At 46.3% G+C, this 16028-nt stretch overlaps 1 protein-coding gene across 1 annotated transcript; it reads left to right on the top strand.

Moving 5' to 3' along the window:
* Positions 1 to 838: 838 nt before the first annotated feature.
* Positions 839 to 15891, top strand: CASP9 (caspase 9). Its single transcript, XM_075018149.1, has 10 exons — positions 839 to 1028; positions 2674 to 2887; positions 4824 to 4913; positions 5984 to 6021; positions 7419 to 7595; positions 9202 to 9291; positions 10203 to 10350; positions 10914 to 11093; positions 12575 to 12684; positions 14169 to 15891. The coding sequence occupies exons 1-10, from the start codon at positions 897 to 899 to the stop codon at positions 14259 to 14261; spliced, it is 1272 nt and encodes a 423-aa protein (XP_074874250.1). The 5' UTR covers positions 839 to 896; the 3' UTR covers positions 14262 to 15891.
* The last annotated feature ends 137 nt before the right edge of the window (positions 15892 to 16028 follow it).

Genomic DNA, 16028 nt, shown 5'->3' with positions numbered 1-16028 from the left:
CTATTTGTACAACCTCAAAGAAGAGAAATCCACTAGGGGGTTTAGTTCTTGCTCTGAGTTTTACCAGTGTGAAGCCATTAGGTTTCCACATAATTAGTCCAAATGTGCACCAACGTGGGAGTAAAGTCTGCCATTATCATGGAATTTTTTCTGCCATGCAGGAATTACTTCACCAGATCACACTAATAGTCCCTCTCACCTGGTATGGACCCAGGCCAGCCCGCTGAATAGAGGAGACAACACACATGTAATTACTGACTAGTAACAGAGAGGTAGCCCTGTCAGTCTGTAGTCTAACAAAACAAATCAGCCGTCATGTATCACTTTAAAGACTAACAAATTATTAGGTTATGAGGTTCAGTGGGTCTGTCCCATGAAAACTCATCACCTAATAAATTATTTGGTTAGTCTTTAAAGTGCTACATGACATGATTGCTGTAGCTATGCAGTGCTGCCTCTTGGGGAAGACCTATCCATTGAGGGGAGCTATAAAACTGTTAGTGCCGAAATATATAGTCCTGTGGCACCTTACAGACTGACAGAAAAGTTTTGAGCATGAGCTGTCGTGAGCACAGACTCACTTCATCAGACGGAGAGGGGAGATTATTTCCGGGCCGTATGGACAGCCTAGGGAGGGGAGCGGCTGTGGACGGCGAAGCACGCCCAGAGGGCAATCCGCAGAGCAGAGAGCTGCAGGGGCGGTCCCCATGGGCTAAGCGAGGGAACCAGGCGGGAGGACCCAGCAGGAGGAGAGGCCTCAAGGAAGGGCGGATCCTACAGACCGCTCGGAAGGGGGCTGGGCTGAGGACAGTTCCCGGAAATAGGTGGAGTCTTGCGGCCGTCTCCTGCCTGCAGCACCCCCCGGGACCCATCCCAGGGGTCCCCGGGCGGCGGGGATGGAGGAGGCGCAGCGGCTGCTGCTGCAGAGGAGCCGCCTGCGCCTGGTGCAAGAGCTGCAGGTGGCTCCGCTCTGGGACCTGCTGCTGCATAAGGGCGTCTTCACCCAGGACATGATCGAGGAGATCCAGGTGGCTTCCCTACCCTGAGCCTGCTGCTTCCCCCTCCCCGGGACTGCATCTGGGGAGCTTCTGTCCGGCCCGCTCCGCCCTCCTGCCCCCCCCCCCCCCCCGACCTTCCCCCTGCTGTCTCCACCCCGCTCCTCCCTTTCCCTGCATCCCGGTGCCCGAGGATAATTCATATCTACATCCCCCCATAACTGGAGGGGAGAGGACAGGACAGTGGTTCTCTCCCCGCCTTCAATACACGCCCAGCCCCCCCGTCACTTGTGGGGTGGTTGCCTCCTTTGGCTTCCTGATGAACTTGTACCACTCTCCTGAAATTAACCAAGCCGCCACTAGATGCCATTGTTAGGCCACCGTAGAGACGGTCTGCCAGGCAGCAAACATCTGAATGTTTACAGCCAGCAGCAAATCAAAAGCTCTCAGTAGTTCCCTGGATTTTTAATAAATCTGTTCAGGGTTATGGTGGGAGCTGAGGTTGCAGAGCTGCTGTGAATTGGAGTTTTACGACTGTGAGCTGGAAGGGTGAGGTTGGAATGAGTGTCATAATTTTAACCAGTGTTCCTAGTAAGCTGAGTGTGTGGACAGATGTCCAGGAGAGATTCAGGTGCTGCCCAGCTGGTTGAGCAGCTCATTGACCTTTTGAGCTCATAAAGTCTTGGCTGGGATGATTTAGTTGGGGTTGGTCCTGCTTTAGGCAGGGGCTGGACTCGATGACCTCCTGAGGTCCCTTCCAGCCCTAGGATTCTATGATTCCTTTGCTTGCAGCCGCTGGCAACAGCTGCGTTTGCTTTCAGCAGGTTCCCATGTAACTGAGGGCAACCTGCACTGACAGGAGGTGGCATGTGTTGCTATCACTGGTGCCCATCCACACGTGCCTTGAGGCACATAACACAATTAATTTTGCCCGTGGATGGAAGAAATGAGTGGGAATGCTGACTCTAACCATGGGTGAAAACAGGCCAAGAGACACTTCAAAGTCTGGACGTTTGTGTGATATAAAAACAAAAACAACAAAGTTATGAACCTGTAAAACTTGTCCTGTCTTGTGGGAGGCAGCATTGTCTAGTAGTTGGAGTAGAGGGCTGTGGATCAGGTGCCCTGGGTATTCTAGCTCCCTTTACTATTAACTTCCTCTCTGAACTAGGGTAGCACCTCTGTACCTCAGTTTCCCCACCTCTCTGGGATGATAGTACATGGGCCTTCAAAAAATCCGCTGAGTGTCTACTAGGCAGAGGCTTTAATTTACTGCTAGAGGCTGATGTGGATAATGGGAGGGCCATTAATGAGCTACGTGGATAACAGCACAAGAGTTTCATCTGTGCCCTTGCATAGCTCACACCAGCAGTAGTTGAGTAGAACTGATGTAACTTTTAATACTTTTACTGCTACCTGGAGGTTCTGAAGAACAGCAGTGAAATGGCCAGAATCTTAACTTTTTCACTTTGCTGCCGTTTGGGCATCAGTACGCCCTGGAGTTGCCTGGCTACAGACTCAAAAGGCAATATCTGATCTGTTTATGTTCTGTTCACATGTGGGAAATCCCCTGTCCCCTCTCATACTCATCACCATGCTGTTTAGAAATGCTGAACCATGAGAATGCCTTACCCGCTGGTTGCTAATGTTTCCTTGTCTTGGTTTTGTCCTCCTATAGAGAGCAGGGACCCGAAGAGACCAAGCCAGGCAGTTGGTTACAGACCTTCAGACACGAGGAAGACAAGCTTTCCCTGCATTTGTCTCAAGCTTGCAAGAAACTGGACAGAATGATCTTGCTGCTTTGCTGAGTGAAGGATACAAATTTCCCCATTTGCATCTGGCTGATATAAAACCAGTTAAAACTGGCTTACATGGTGGGAAAGGTGATATGCGTAAGTGGAGGTGCTGTTTTCTAAATAAATGGCAAAATTGGATACAGCAGTTGTAAACCCTGTTGTTGGGGTATTACAGGAGGCTGGCTAACAGCCTGGGAAATCAGATAACCCAGTTGTCTTCCAGAATCATTGATTGTATAGATTACTCTGCACAGCCACTCACAAAATACAGTGCTATTCAAAACCTCTGAGAATTTTTAAATGACCACATGATCCTAGTGCTGCTAATTACTTTGTAACTGCCATTCTTTGCTGGTAATCTCTGCGGTGTGCCAAATCTGACGTTGGAGGGCATACACATTTCCCTTTTCTATTGCTAAGAGAAAAACTGAGTGATTAGAGAAGAGACTGAGCATTAGGAAAAGTGGATTCCTAGTCCTGTGTCTTACTTGTTGTTGGACTTTGGTCAAATCAGTTATTTCACAATTTCCCCATCTATAAAATGAGTCTAAAACCTACCTACCTGTCAAAGGAGTTCTGATGTTTATATATTGTAAAACTAAAGCGTGCTGAGATTTGTGGATGAAAGGGACTATATAGCATGGTATATTTTATCTGCGTTTGTTGTATAACTTGTCTACATATCCTGGTAACTACTTTCATTAACAATATTGGATTTGCCCGGTTTCTTTCTTTGTTATCCCTAAGCATAAGTTCACACATCAAATGCTACTGTGGAAAGCTGCACCACTCTAATATTTCAGTGTAGACTCCACCTGGATTGACAGGAAGGGTTCTCCCTTCAGCATAGATAATCCATCTTCCTCAGAGGTGATAGCTAGGTCAATAGAAGAATTCTTCCATCAATCTAGTGCAGTTGACAAGAGACTCAGGTCATCTTAGCAGGACCACTCATAATGTGGATTTTCTCACACCCCAGGGTGATGTAGTTATGCCAACCTCCTATTATAAACCGGGTCTTATAGAGAGAGCTCTATAAGAGTTACAAATTTTTACCAAAAACTTAATGGCAGGATCCATGCCTTGAGGAACATCTGTTCTCACTCAGACAAGTATGATATGCAGGACACCTGCAGAAAAACTGCAAGGACATTTGGTACTGAGGAAATCTGCACAGCAAGGTCTTGAGAAAGACCAGGAGTTTGAAGCAGGAGAGAGAGTGGTCTTAGGAGGCCATCCTGGCCGTGTCTACACGTGCCCCAAACTTCGAAATGGCCACGCGAATGGCCATTTCGAAGTTTACTAATGAAGCGCTGAAATGCATATTCAGCGCTTCATTAAGCATGTGGGTGGCAGCGGCGCTTCGAAATTGATGCGTCTCGCCACTGCGCGTCTCGTCCAGACGGTGCTCCTTTTCGAAAGGACCCCGCCTACTTCGAAGTCCCCTTATTCTCATGGGGAATTTGTGTGGCCATTTCGAAGTTTGGGGCACGTGTAGATGTAGCCCCTGAGAACAAGGATGGAAGGAGAGAAAAGAGGCAAAACTGAAATTGGTAGGAGAGATGCAAGGATCACAGAGGACATGGAAGAGTGAGAATTCAGGATGGAACGTAGGCAGAGGTGTGGAGAAAAGTCTTTTTATGAAGGATTTGGCCTTTTTAGGATGCTTTAATTATTTGGGTGGGCTGGAGAGTGGGGAGAGGTTGCTTTTTTAAGAGCACAAGCCAGGAAGAAAGGGACAGGCGCTATCCATCGGTCGGTGAGAACACTTTTTATACTATGCTCACAATTCCCATGCTGCTTGCTGTTGAGTCTGATGCTAGCCCTCACTCACATCTTTCTAATCCCAGATGTCCAGAGGGATTGTACAACTGCTGTCCCCTTTCCAAGTAGCAGGGCAAGAGGCTCAGTTACTAGCAATCAGCAGTCCTCCATCCAGATCCTCCTGCTTCCTGCTGTGTTTATTTTTTCTCTTGCAAAAGTCTATAGGAAGGGTGGGAACTCAAGGCCCAAATGTCTTATGCTTTTACAGATGGGATGGCTCCTGCACATTTGCCACTCCCTGTCCAAGCCGGGATTGAGAGATGCCAAGAGTCAGCGTGTCCCAGTACAGCTTCTCAGGGTAAGCAGTCTCCTTGCGTCACTTCATTGTTTAAACTCTGTCTCTCCTTTATTCCTTCTCCTCATTCTCCAGACTTCATTGAAGTCCCTCCAGTCTGTCTTCCTCTGGGATCTGCAGGGTGGCCCACATACTGTGATAGTCCTCACTCTGGTTACAGCACCCTCTGGAGTGTATCCGTGCTGGCCTGTAATTCCTCTGGAAGCATCCCACTGCCCTGTTGTTCCACCTCCTTGCACTCTTGTAGCAGAGTCTGGGCTAATCATGCTGCCTACTCATTGCTCCTACTCCTTCTTGTCCCGGCATCTCTCCTGAGCAGTGATGATTTTCTCCCTGTGTGCAGTTACCAGCAGCCCCCTGCAGCCATTTCCCTCTGATAAGCAGGTATCTCTGGCTGTCATTACTTGTATCCAATCCATAGTGTTGGTACCCATTTCTGGCTGGTGTTCAGGAGCCTGTTAGTCATTAAAGCACCCAGAAAAGAAACTTAATTAAAGCCAGATTAAAACCAAGGCTCTGTCATGACTGATCCATCCATCAGAGCTCTGAATATGGGGAGAGATGCAGCCACTAGTGAACTAGTGCCATGGAGTTGCTGATTGAAGATGGAATTAAATCAGTTTGAACAACTAGATGCCATCCAGAGTTGTAGTATGGATTCTTACGGAGGCTTTGTAGGCGGGGCTAGTGTGTCTACTGCTCAGGAAAGGAGAGAAGGCATTTGAGATGGTAAGACTATGAGATGATTTTCCCATCCAATTCTGTTCTGACAAGCGGAGCTCAAATTCACAAGTCTCTGGTCAATAGCCTGTGACTGGCAGTGTCCAAAATTCTGAAAGCTGAATCTCCAGAACTTCCTTCTCAACATCTTCCGTCCAGTTATACATATAAAGGAACAATCAGATAGCAAAATGTTACTTTCCTGTGTGTGGCTAGGGCAGAGGACTGAATGCATTAAGACATGAATCAAAGTGGTGGAAATATTTGCATTAAAATTAATCCTATTAAGCAGGGACTAATGAATGTGAGGTGGGTTGTGGAGCTGTATGTAATTTCTCTCTTCTCACATGTAGGTTCTGCTGCAGACAGATCCAGGAAGAAATCAGAGATGGTTAGTATCTTGTTTTTACCTATAGTATTTTTACTCATTTCTGAACCCCATCCTTTGTCTCACCCATTTTCAAAAGTCACAGGGATTAGGCTCTTAAGACTCTGAATTACAAAAGTATTTAGGTGCTTAGTGTAATTTTCAAAAGCACCTACACGGGCCAAGTGTCCATGGAAAGTCTATGGAGTTAGATACCTTTTACACTTGGATACTGTTGTAAATCTTGCTAGGCACCTGTCGTCATTTCAGGTGCCTGAATATCTTTATAAGATTCTGTCTATGCTAGAAAGGATTTGCCAATATAACAGGTTAAAAGAACTTTTCTTCCAGTGTATTTTATCTGTTTTCCTAATAAAATAAGCTGTAGCAGCAAAAGGCCTTTCTTGCTGGTTTAATTGCATCTACTCTAGGAATTTTTCTAGCCCTAGAGCAGTCAGTTATGGATGTGATTGCGCTTCCCTAACCAATAGTGCTATGCTGACAAAACTTTCAAGTGTCAAGCAGGCCTAAATCTGTCTCTTAGCGCCAAAGATAATGGGAGTTAGGAGCTTTCTGAAAAATTTCATCTGCAGATTGGTAACTTGCAAATGTGATTATTTACAGTGTATTTAACTCTAACTCTTCTGTGTTGCTTCAAGGAGAAGTAATTACTAGCAAATGTGGCTTTGATGTCCAGAGGTCAGATCCAGCATCTGAGTGAGTCCTGCCACTTTGGCGGGCCCAGTTCAGTTCTGATAGGAACAGTTGTCACATCACCCTCGCTCTCTTAATTGTATTAAAATACAACATAAATATGACATGCAGCCAAATATTTTCCCCTCATCATTTACTATTAAGACAACGAATAATTACCCAGTGCAACACTTAAAGTGTGCAGCATTTGTAGACTGGGTATTTTGATGTTATAATTATAATATGAAATATACTAAAACCCCCAGTAACAGAAATGTACTGCACACACACACACGCAGCATGACCATTACCACTTAAGATAGTTATATGAATGCAGAGGTGCACATTTATTAAGTGGAGGCCAAGTTCATCCCTGATGTAAGTCAGTGGAAGTTACCTTGGCCCTATATCCATTTCGGTCAAGCCCTGATTCGGCTGACCCCATCGATCAGTGGGACTCTTCAAGAGGAAAGTAACGCTGGCAGCTGTGTGTGTTACATTGTCGCAGCTGCTTTTATTCCCTTGTGTGGGGAATATGGATCCCATTATCCATCCCTCAGCGTGGGCAAACAATACATTGAGTTCACAGAAGCAAATAAATGAGCTTCAGGAAAATCTGCATTTTCGGCTCAGAGTTTCATCCCACTGGATTAGCTGCCAGGCACTGAATAAAGGGAGATTTGGTTCTGTCTGTCTGCTGACTGCTCCCCTGTGGTGATGTTTGCCAGGTGTATGTTCTGAAAGCTGACCCGTGTGGGCGCTGCCTCATCATCAACAACGTGAATTTCATTGACAAGTCCGACCTGTCTTCTAGAGAGGGCTCCAACATAGACTGTGAGAAACTGGAGAAGCGCTTCAAGTCACTGCACTTGGACGTCTTGATTCGACGAGATCTCAAAGCTGAGGTAAAGGTGGGAGTATCTGGTGGGAGCTGGTGGTCTAAGGGGTTACACTGCATGTGAAGGGGCTGTTGTCGCACAGACAGGCATACCCATGCTAGCTGTCTTCTCACTGGTGCAGGTGACAGTTGTAGTTTGGACATGGCAGTGCAGGCTAATTACTTAAGTACATGCCCACTGGTGAGCCTGGGACGTTCTTGGGTGGCTTCAAGTGCATGCTGCCATATCAGTGCTGCTATTGTTACCCATACTCGCTAGAGCAAAGTTGGCCTGGCTATACCTACCTGCAATGACCCGTGTTCACTGTAAGCTGAGCACTTGGGTGGCTGTCCAGGAGAGATTCATTTGCATCATATGCTTCTCTTCGTGGTGCATATCCATACATGCCTTGGTGCACGTAACAAAATTTAGTCCACCCAGGAATGTTAAAAATTAGAGTGAACACTGTGTCATAGCTTCACCTGCAGTGTAGACATACCCTGAAAGTGTTGCTAGAGAGTAACAATATGTACAGCAATGTTAAAGTCCCTCCCCACCTGCCACCCTCCTGGCCACACTTCAGTGTTCGAAGAAAACACTCAAAACGTTGCTTTCAAACCTTCTTGTCTGTTGCTGTTACGGTAACAGAGCAAATACGAACCCCTGTTATTTGGATCTGTGCTTTTAATTTCTCAACATTATTTATAAGTAATTGTTTCATGTGTTTCTTAGATAGCTCTGACTGGTGTACTCAAAGGCTTGATTTTCTGTTTGTTCTTGTTTGATATAATGCTATTAAGTAAGACCTTCAATCTCTTGGAGTGCCCATTTAAACCAAAACAAAGTAGTTGGGTTATTTTTAAATCTGTGCTAGTGCATTGGTTGCCCAGGTGCCCTGCCTTCCAGTTGTGTTGCATTTGGAACAACCACAGAAATGAACATAAAGCCTCAGAGGGGTAGCTGTATTAGTCTGTATCTGTAAAAACGATGACGAGCTCTGGAGCACCTTATAAACTAATGGATTGATTAGGGCAAAAGCTTTCTCTAAGGTGCTACAGGACTCCGTGTCAACAATGCTGTGGGCCCTGGGGCAAAGTGGGAGTGGGGGGTGGCTGCCTATCCCAGAAGGGGCAGGGCCAAAGGTGGAAGGGGCAGTGCGTAGGGCATTTGACCCTCAGTGGCTCCCAGACCATGGTGCTGAGTCCCCTCCCCTCACAGCCACCCCCTCTGTCCCCATGCGGGGTGGCCTGCTCCTTGTTTTTTACAGAAATGAGCACACCCTTTAAAACAGCAATACGCAGATTAAATCTCTTTGGTTAAATGGCAAATGTTAAGATTGCGGTCACCCTGAACTTGTTCCATCTGCCCAGGATTCATTGTCCCATGGAAAAAAAAATAGGGTGAGTCTCCCTGTGGACATGTGTCAGTAGAACAAGTGTCATCGTGCTGGGCACTGATTTTAACAGCCTTGTTGGCCAAAGGGAGGGCAAGGATTGACAGGCGTGGGTCTGCTGTTCTCCAATAAGCAGCGTCCTCAGATCGGGACCGAGTGCTGCAGGGAAGCTTGTTTATGCCCTGGTGTGGCAGCTGGAAAATGAGAGTGCTGAAGTCTGACCTTTGCAAATGTGTGTAGGAAATTGCCAGGGAGTTGCAGTGCCTGTCTCGGAAGGACCACAGCTCTATGGATTGCTGCCTGGTGGTGATCCTTTCCCACGGGTGTCAGGTAAGAGGATCAGCATTCTCGTTCTGATATCCCCCTGCTTGGGAGAGAAGTATGCTCCTGAAATCATGGTTTTTGTTGGCTGTCAACATTTCCTGGGCATCAGAGTGGGGACTGGCTTCTTCTTCCTCCTGTCCTCATTTCATCCCATGGGCATAGTCCGGTGGAGCCTCTTCTTCCAGGCATTGTGCTATGGACAAGGGGCTGCTAAGTTCTAACTGCTGAGCTGAGAGTTCAGCGTATGGCGGGGGCTGGTCGGTCACCCTGTGTGATTGGTGTTCCTCGGTGGTAGGCCTGGCAGTTGTGAACTGTTTTCATGAGGGGTTTTCTCATGTGACTGATAAAAGCTAAGTAAAACATGAGCTCTTTCTTATTGTAACCTGATGTTGCAGCTGTTTACCCTGCCTGAGCATCCTATGCCCAAACCTTCCGGGACGTGGTACATGATCAGAGTTTATTGTGGATGGAACAGTGAGTGGAGCTTAGTGCTTGACAGTGTTTTGTATGGCCTAACTCTACATCAGCCAGGGATGCATCCATGGATCACTGGGAGTCTGTATTAGTGTTAGTAATGAAAGCCTGTGTCACACTAGTGCCTCACGAGAGGAAATGCACTGAAATTACAGAAAGAGGAAAATTTTGGGTGGCTGTTAGGTTAGCCTGTGGAGCAGTGGGCAAATTACAGGTGAAAAATCCCAGGTTTTGGAGGAAAACTGGGGGTTGTTGAAGGATACAGAGCATGGGTTTAGATGATTTAAAGTAATACGTGGATTTGTCTTTCCTTAACTCATGTTCCAAATACTAGAGCATCAGATCCATCCCAGCAGACAAGGAGAGGCTTTAAAAATGAGGGGTTTTATATCAGAGGAAGAGTGGACCTTTGTGTTAACAGCCTGTGGATTTTGCTCTTTCAGACCAGCCACATTCAGTTCCCTGGGGCTATTTATGGCACAGATGGAAAGTGCATTCCAGTTGAAAAGATTGTGAACTTCTTCAACGGGAGCAACTGCCCAACCTTGAGAGGAAAACCCAAACTCTTCTTTATTCAGGCCTGTGGTGGAGGTGAATATTGGCTTTAGTTGTGCAGTGCTTTGCCTTACAGGCTCCTTCAGGAGGGAACACGGTTGTGTGGCTGCTTGCTTGTGCATTGGCACTTCTACAGCATCTTTTTCTTTTGCCGTTTTAATTCCCTTTTTGCAGGCTGTCATCCCGGGCTCTCCACCCTGTATTCTTACTGCTTAGCAATGCACCGATTGGCCCTAGACAGCGAGTTTTCTAAAGCCTGCGCTGTTAGAGTCACTCCAGAGCCAGAGATGCATTCCACTGCAGTGGGACTGATTGATTGCAAGGTGCTTTGGGCAGAAGGAAGCACACGAGTGCAGCTTCTGTGTGGACTGTGGCACAGCTGATTTTCTTTCCGTTTCTTGCATTTGGCTCAGAGCCTCCGGTTGACATGAATTCACTCAAACACAGAGTCCATTGCATGAGTCCAAGTCAGGTAGTGTAGCAGAAGGTGAAGCAAAAGGCCCCTTTTGTTGAAGGACCCTGCTTGCCAATGAGTGGGGGGAACCACTGTGTGTTACTTGCGTATGTAGCAGAGAAGGGTTTTTGTTTGCTTCTCACAGAGCAAAAAGACCGAGGATTTGAGGTGGATTCTGATTCACCCATAAACCAACATCATGGAGATGCTGTAGAGTCAGATGCAACTCCTTTTCCAGCCCAGCCCCAGAGCTCAGATGAGCCTGATGCAGTAGCCAGCTTACCCACTCCCAGTGACATCTTGGTGTCATATTCAACTTTTCCAGGTGAGTCAGCATAAAGAAAGCACTGGCCTCTCAGGAAGGCAGTGAATAGAAAACTGGTCTAGGATTCAGCAGGTTCTCTTGGGTTCCCTTTGTAAGCCCAGAGGCACTGAGACCATATACTAGGGAGAGTGATGTCTCTGCTCTACAGCCTTGGCTGAGAGCCAGCTGGCCGTTAGCTCCTGTGGTAGAGCACCGGCCTTTAGCCCATAAGGTCACAGGTTCAGTCCTTTCTGCCAACAACCCAAGTCTGTCGTCTTGCCTCTGCCACTGACCTGGTGGCTGAACTTGGAGAAGTCATTGCCCTACCTTGTGCCTCGGTTTTCCCACCTGTAGAATGAGGGTAATGATCCTGATTACCTTTATAAAACACTTTCCAATTTATGGACCAGAAGTACAATATAGGAGAGTGGGCTTATGTACTTTTACTTTCCCTATTTCAATGTCTTAAAGGACCTGTTTTTGGAGAGTAATAACACCCAGCATTTGTTATCTGAGGATCTCAGTCCTTCCCAAACATTAAAGCTGTGTCTGGACTTGCATTCTTCTTTCAAAAGAGGCATGCAAATGAAGGAAATCAAAACACAAATGAGGCACTGGTTTATATAGCTGGTGCCTCATTTGCACAATCTCTTTTCGAAAGAGCTTCTTTTGAACGCAAAACAGTGTAGATGGGGCTGTTTCAAAAATAAACCCCATCTTCAAAAGAACCCCTCTTCTTATTTGTTTCAGGAAGAAGGGTTCTTTCAAAGATGACGTTTATTTTCTAAAGAGCCGCATCTATACTGCTTTTCTTCTTTCAAAAGAAGCTCTTTCAAAAAGAGATCATGCAAATGAGGCACCAGATATGTAAATCAGTGCCTCATTTGCATTTTCAATTTCCTTCATTTGCATGCGTCTTTCTCGAGAGGAATGCAAGTGTGGACACAGCTTAAATGAGCCCGTCACCTGCACGAAGCAAGCAATTCTTACCCCCTTTTAGATGGAAGAAACTGAGGCACAGAAAGGTTTTGACTTGAAGAGTATGGGTGTTCCAGTGCTGGACTTGGAAGAAGTTTATCCATAAGGTGGAAATTTTACCCTCAAAGCCAGGGCTGGGGAACTTCTTTTTTGGGTGGTGGCTACCGATACAAAAAAAAAAAAAATCAATTGCAGATCACACACAAGTGAAAACTATTTAAAAAAAAAACCTACAGGCACCTTACCAACCTGGGCCCCCAGTGAGAAGCCAGAAACAAACAAAAGAAAAATAACTCACTCACAGTCAACTCGGTGTGCCAGGGCTCCACTCACACTCCAGCCTTTTATGGGGAGCACCAAGGTTCAAGGCTTCAGCCTCACAGTATGGGAACTTGGGTAAACTGTAAACTGGGCCTGGATCCAGCCTACAGGGTCTTCAGTCCTGCCTCCCCTTATGGAGTTAGGAAGATATAAAGAACAGCTTGCTGGCAAGAAGTTCCTTACTTGCCCTCTGTTCTCTGAAGGCTTTGTCTCCTGGCGGGATACACGGAGGGGCTCATGGTATGTCGAAATACTGGACAACGTACTCGAGCAACATGCGCATTCCGAAGACCTGCTAAACATGCTACTGATGGTAAGTGTTCCTTTTTTTGACTGTTGCGGAATGCAGGCATTTGGTTTTGCAGTTAGTCAGGTGATAAGACATGCCACCATTTTCAATAGTGACTAGTGATTTTTGAGTGCTTCAGTTTTGTGGGGCCTAACAAGAAGCACCTTGATTTTTCAGAAATCACTGAGTGCCTGCCCTCTGAGAACCAGGCCTCTTTTATGTGTTGCCCAAAATCACAAGTCACTGTTGAAAATAGAAGCCTTAGCTTTTGTCTAATAGCCTGTCTTCACCCTGACTCAGAACCAAGCACCATGTGCCCATCCTGTCACAAAACAACCAGACTGTCAGAGAGAACAGCAGCAGCACAGTGTTGTGTATTGATACAATATTGTACTTGAAGATATAATAACAAACAAGACAGAGTTGTGTTTGTAGTGCTCAGAGTTCTCCATTTTCACCTTAGTTTTTTGCTTTTACTGTCTGCTGACGTGGTGAGGTTTTAGTTTGTCTCCTGGAACATCCTGCTCTTTCTGTAGATAACCCCACCAGGTGCTTGTCGTAATGTTACCTGTTATCTTGACTTGCGAGTGATGTAATTGCATCTTAATTATATGCATACCATGTAAATGTGCATGTTAAGGAGTCAGCGTTTGAGTAAATATTAATGAAGGGAATGAAGATGCTCTCAGAAGTCACTCCCCCAGGCTGTGAATGGTGGGTACAGTGTTTTAGAAATAATTCACTGAAAATCCTAACCTCGAAAACTAACATTTAAGAGCACTTACTCTGGTACGACAGCCCTTATATTCTGCCATGAAATAGCACCAAAAAAGCCCATTTTAGTCGCTATGAAAAGCAACACTGGCTATGTCTACAGTAGCCCCCTGCCTTTCGAAAGGGGGATGCTAATGAAACACTTCAGGATATGCTAATGAGGTGCTGCATTGAATACGCAGCACCTCATTAGCATAAAGGCGGCCACAGCACTTCTGAGGTGCCGCTTTCGATCGTGCATGGCTCACCTACATGGGGTCCTTTCTGAAAGGATCCCACATGCTTTGAAATCCCCTCATTCCTATAATCAAATAGGAATAAGGGGATTTTGAAGTGTGAGGGGTCCTTTCCAAAAGTACCCCGTGTAGACAAGCCGCACATGATTGAAGGCAGCACTTTTGATGTGCTGCAGCTGCCATTATGCTAATGAGGTGCTGCATATTCATTGAAATGCCTCATTAGCATATCCCAAAGTGTCTCATTAGCATCCCCTTTTCGAAAGCGGGAGGGCTAGTGTGGACACAGTCCTAGTGGCAAAGATGTATTCGTGGGCTCTTTCCTGAAGCCTGTGCAGAAGTTGGACACTAGAGCTGTTCTGGGGCTCTTTATCTTGCCATGCATTACTTCTGCCAGCAAAACCCCCAGCCCTCACCTTACCAGCTAACTGCTAAAAGCTGGGCTCCAACACACTCCCCCAGCAAACTTGCCAGTTCTTCGGCTTTTCTCTTTCCTAGGTGTCTCATGCTGTGTCGGCTAAAGGACGATATAAACAGATGCCAGGTTGCTTTAATTTCCTCCGTAAACAGTTCTTCTTCATGACCAAATGAAGCTGTAGCTGAGAGGTTTCTGCCTACACCTAGAAGTGATTCCACACCTGGCCATTACTGCTCTGGACTGATGCTCCTGTTTGCCTTCATCTTTGCATGGATGCATGTGTCCAGGGAAGCTTAATGCATTGCCGCTCCCATTACTGAGATTTCAACTATGAACTCTGTCTCCCCCAAATCCAGGGGGTCGTGCTGGTGGCCATTTCAGGCCCTGCTCTAGCTATGATTACGGTGCCCCTACGAGGAGGTATGGGGGAAACGTCGGCATTTGTAATTGTGTTTATGCTCTTGGAATCAAACGTGCACTTGAATCTAAAGCCAGTGGTTGGGGCGGGGGAATAGTTTTACAGCATTTTCTCCCTTTTGTATTAAAGCCCCACTCTTTGTATACTGTTTGTCTTGCTCTTTTATTCTCTTAAAACAAAAAAGCAGTCAATTTAGTCTTTAAAGTGCTACTTGACTGCTTTTTTGTTTTGATAGTATATAGACTACCATGGCTTTCTCTCTGTTTTTATTCTCTTGTTTGTTTGTCAGCTAGCTTGGCATTCTCTGATCTCTCTTGCTGCTAGGCTTCCTTAGTGTACTTCTCTGGCTCTTTCATTACTCCTCCACTAATGAATTCTCACAGCCATCCAGGCTTTCTGGGAACACCAGGGTAGCCTAGAGCAGCTGGAGCTAGTCTGTGATCCATAATGGCAGATTCTCTGTCTAAAGTCAGGGCCTTGATCCTTTGACTGCTGTTTTAAGACACCAATTAGATTATCTCCCCATGCACTTGACTCACTGGGTGTTGGTCTCATTTACCATTCTGATTGGCTTTACTGTAACAAAACAAAGCAGCAGAAGTGTAGGACTTTAAAGACTAGCAAATGAAACCCTGCGTGCCTGACACCTCCACTGCTAATGCTTCCCCTGGGAGAGAGAAGCAGAAGATGGATCTGTGGGAAACGGAGCTGGGGGGCCTGTTGTGTCAAAGGGCAGATAACACGCTCCTTCTGGACAGGTGATACAGCAGAACTAGGACAGATGAGGCATTCACTGCAAAAAAGGGGAGAATCTGGGGTTCTGCCATTCTCATTCCCATTGCTGGGCTGGAACATGCTTTGTTAAAGGTAAGCCACATAAGTCACTGCCACCATGAGCACTTACTGTCCAGTTCATCCTCGCAACTTCCCTTAGCCTTCTGGCTTTGAGTCAGAACGTTCCCTCGGCCAGAGCTCCTCCTGATTCTTGCTCACGTGTGCTGGGCAGAACTGATCAATTGTCTGGCCTTTTGTTTTGATCCTGTCTGGAGCAGCAAAGCTTCTTGGTTAGGATCATTCGACTACAGGCAAAGCGGCGTATAGGTGGCCCTCAGTCCTCCCAGGCTGTTTCTATTGTGTTCTTCCCAGCTCTGAAAGCTCAAGGCAGAGAGGGTGAATTTTTGTCCTTTCACTAACTCTTTCCAAGGAGTTAAATGTTGTAGTTGTAGAAAAATGAACACTGACTTCTTTCCCCTCTGCAGAAGCACATGGGACTCCTGTTGGCGTGTGATTTATGGGCTGCTGGGAGAATGTAAGCACAATGGGTTGCATTCCTCTTAAAAGGGTCATATGTGTCATCATGAACTATACTCTATTATTAAAAGGTTCCCTGGTGTTTCAGAGTGGCCTTCTAGTGGTTCCCTGCTCTATGCCATGTTCTGCAGTCAGCAGCTGGTCCAGGATCACTTCCTAGATCTGGCCAGTGCTTCTTTTGTTTAAAAAAAAAAAAAAAAGAGGAGCCCAT

The sequence above is a fragment of the Carettochelys insculpta genome, chromosome 23 (assembly GCF_033958435.1).
Source record: "Carettochelys insculpta isolate YL-2023 chromosome 23, ASM3395843v1, whole genome shotgun sequence".
Classification (NCBI taxonomy): Eukaryota; Metazoa; Chordata; order Testudines; family Carettochelyidae; genus Carettochelys; species Carettochelys insculpta.
The sequence above is the reverse complement of the archived record's forward strand: the minus strand, read 5'-3'. Positions and strand labels throughout refer to the sequence as shown.

Bases quoted from the DNA above. Each gene is read 5' to 3' on its own strand.
- CASP9 (XM_075018149.1), top strand. From the start codon at position 897: ATGGAGGAGGCGCAGCGGCTGCTGCTGCAGAGGAGCCGCCTGCGCCTG. The intron at 1,029-2,673 runs GTGGCTTCCCTA...GTCCTCCTATAG, and splicing joins ACATGATCGAGGAGATCCAG to AGAGCAGGGACCCGAAGAGA. The intron at 9,292-10,202 runs GTAAGAGGATCA...TTGCTCTTTCAG, and splicing joins TCCTTTCCCACGGGTGTCAG to ACCAGCCACATTCAGTTCCC.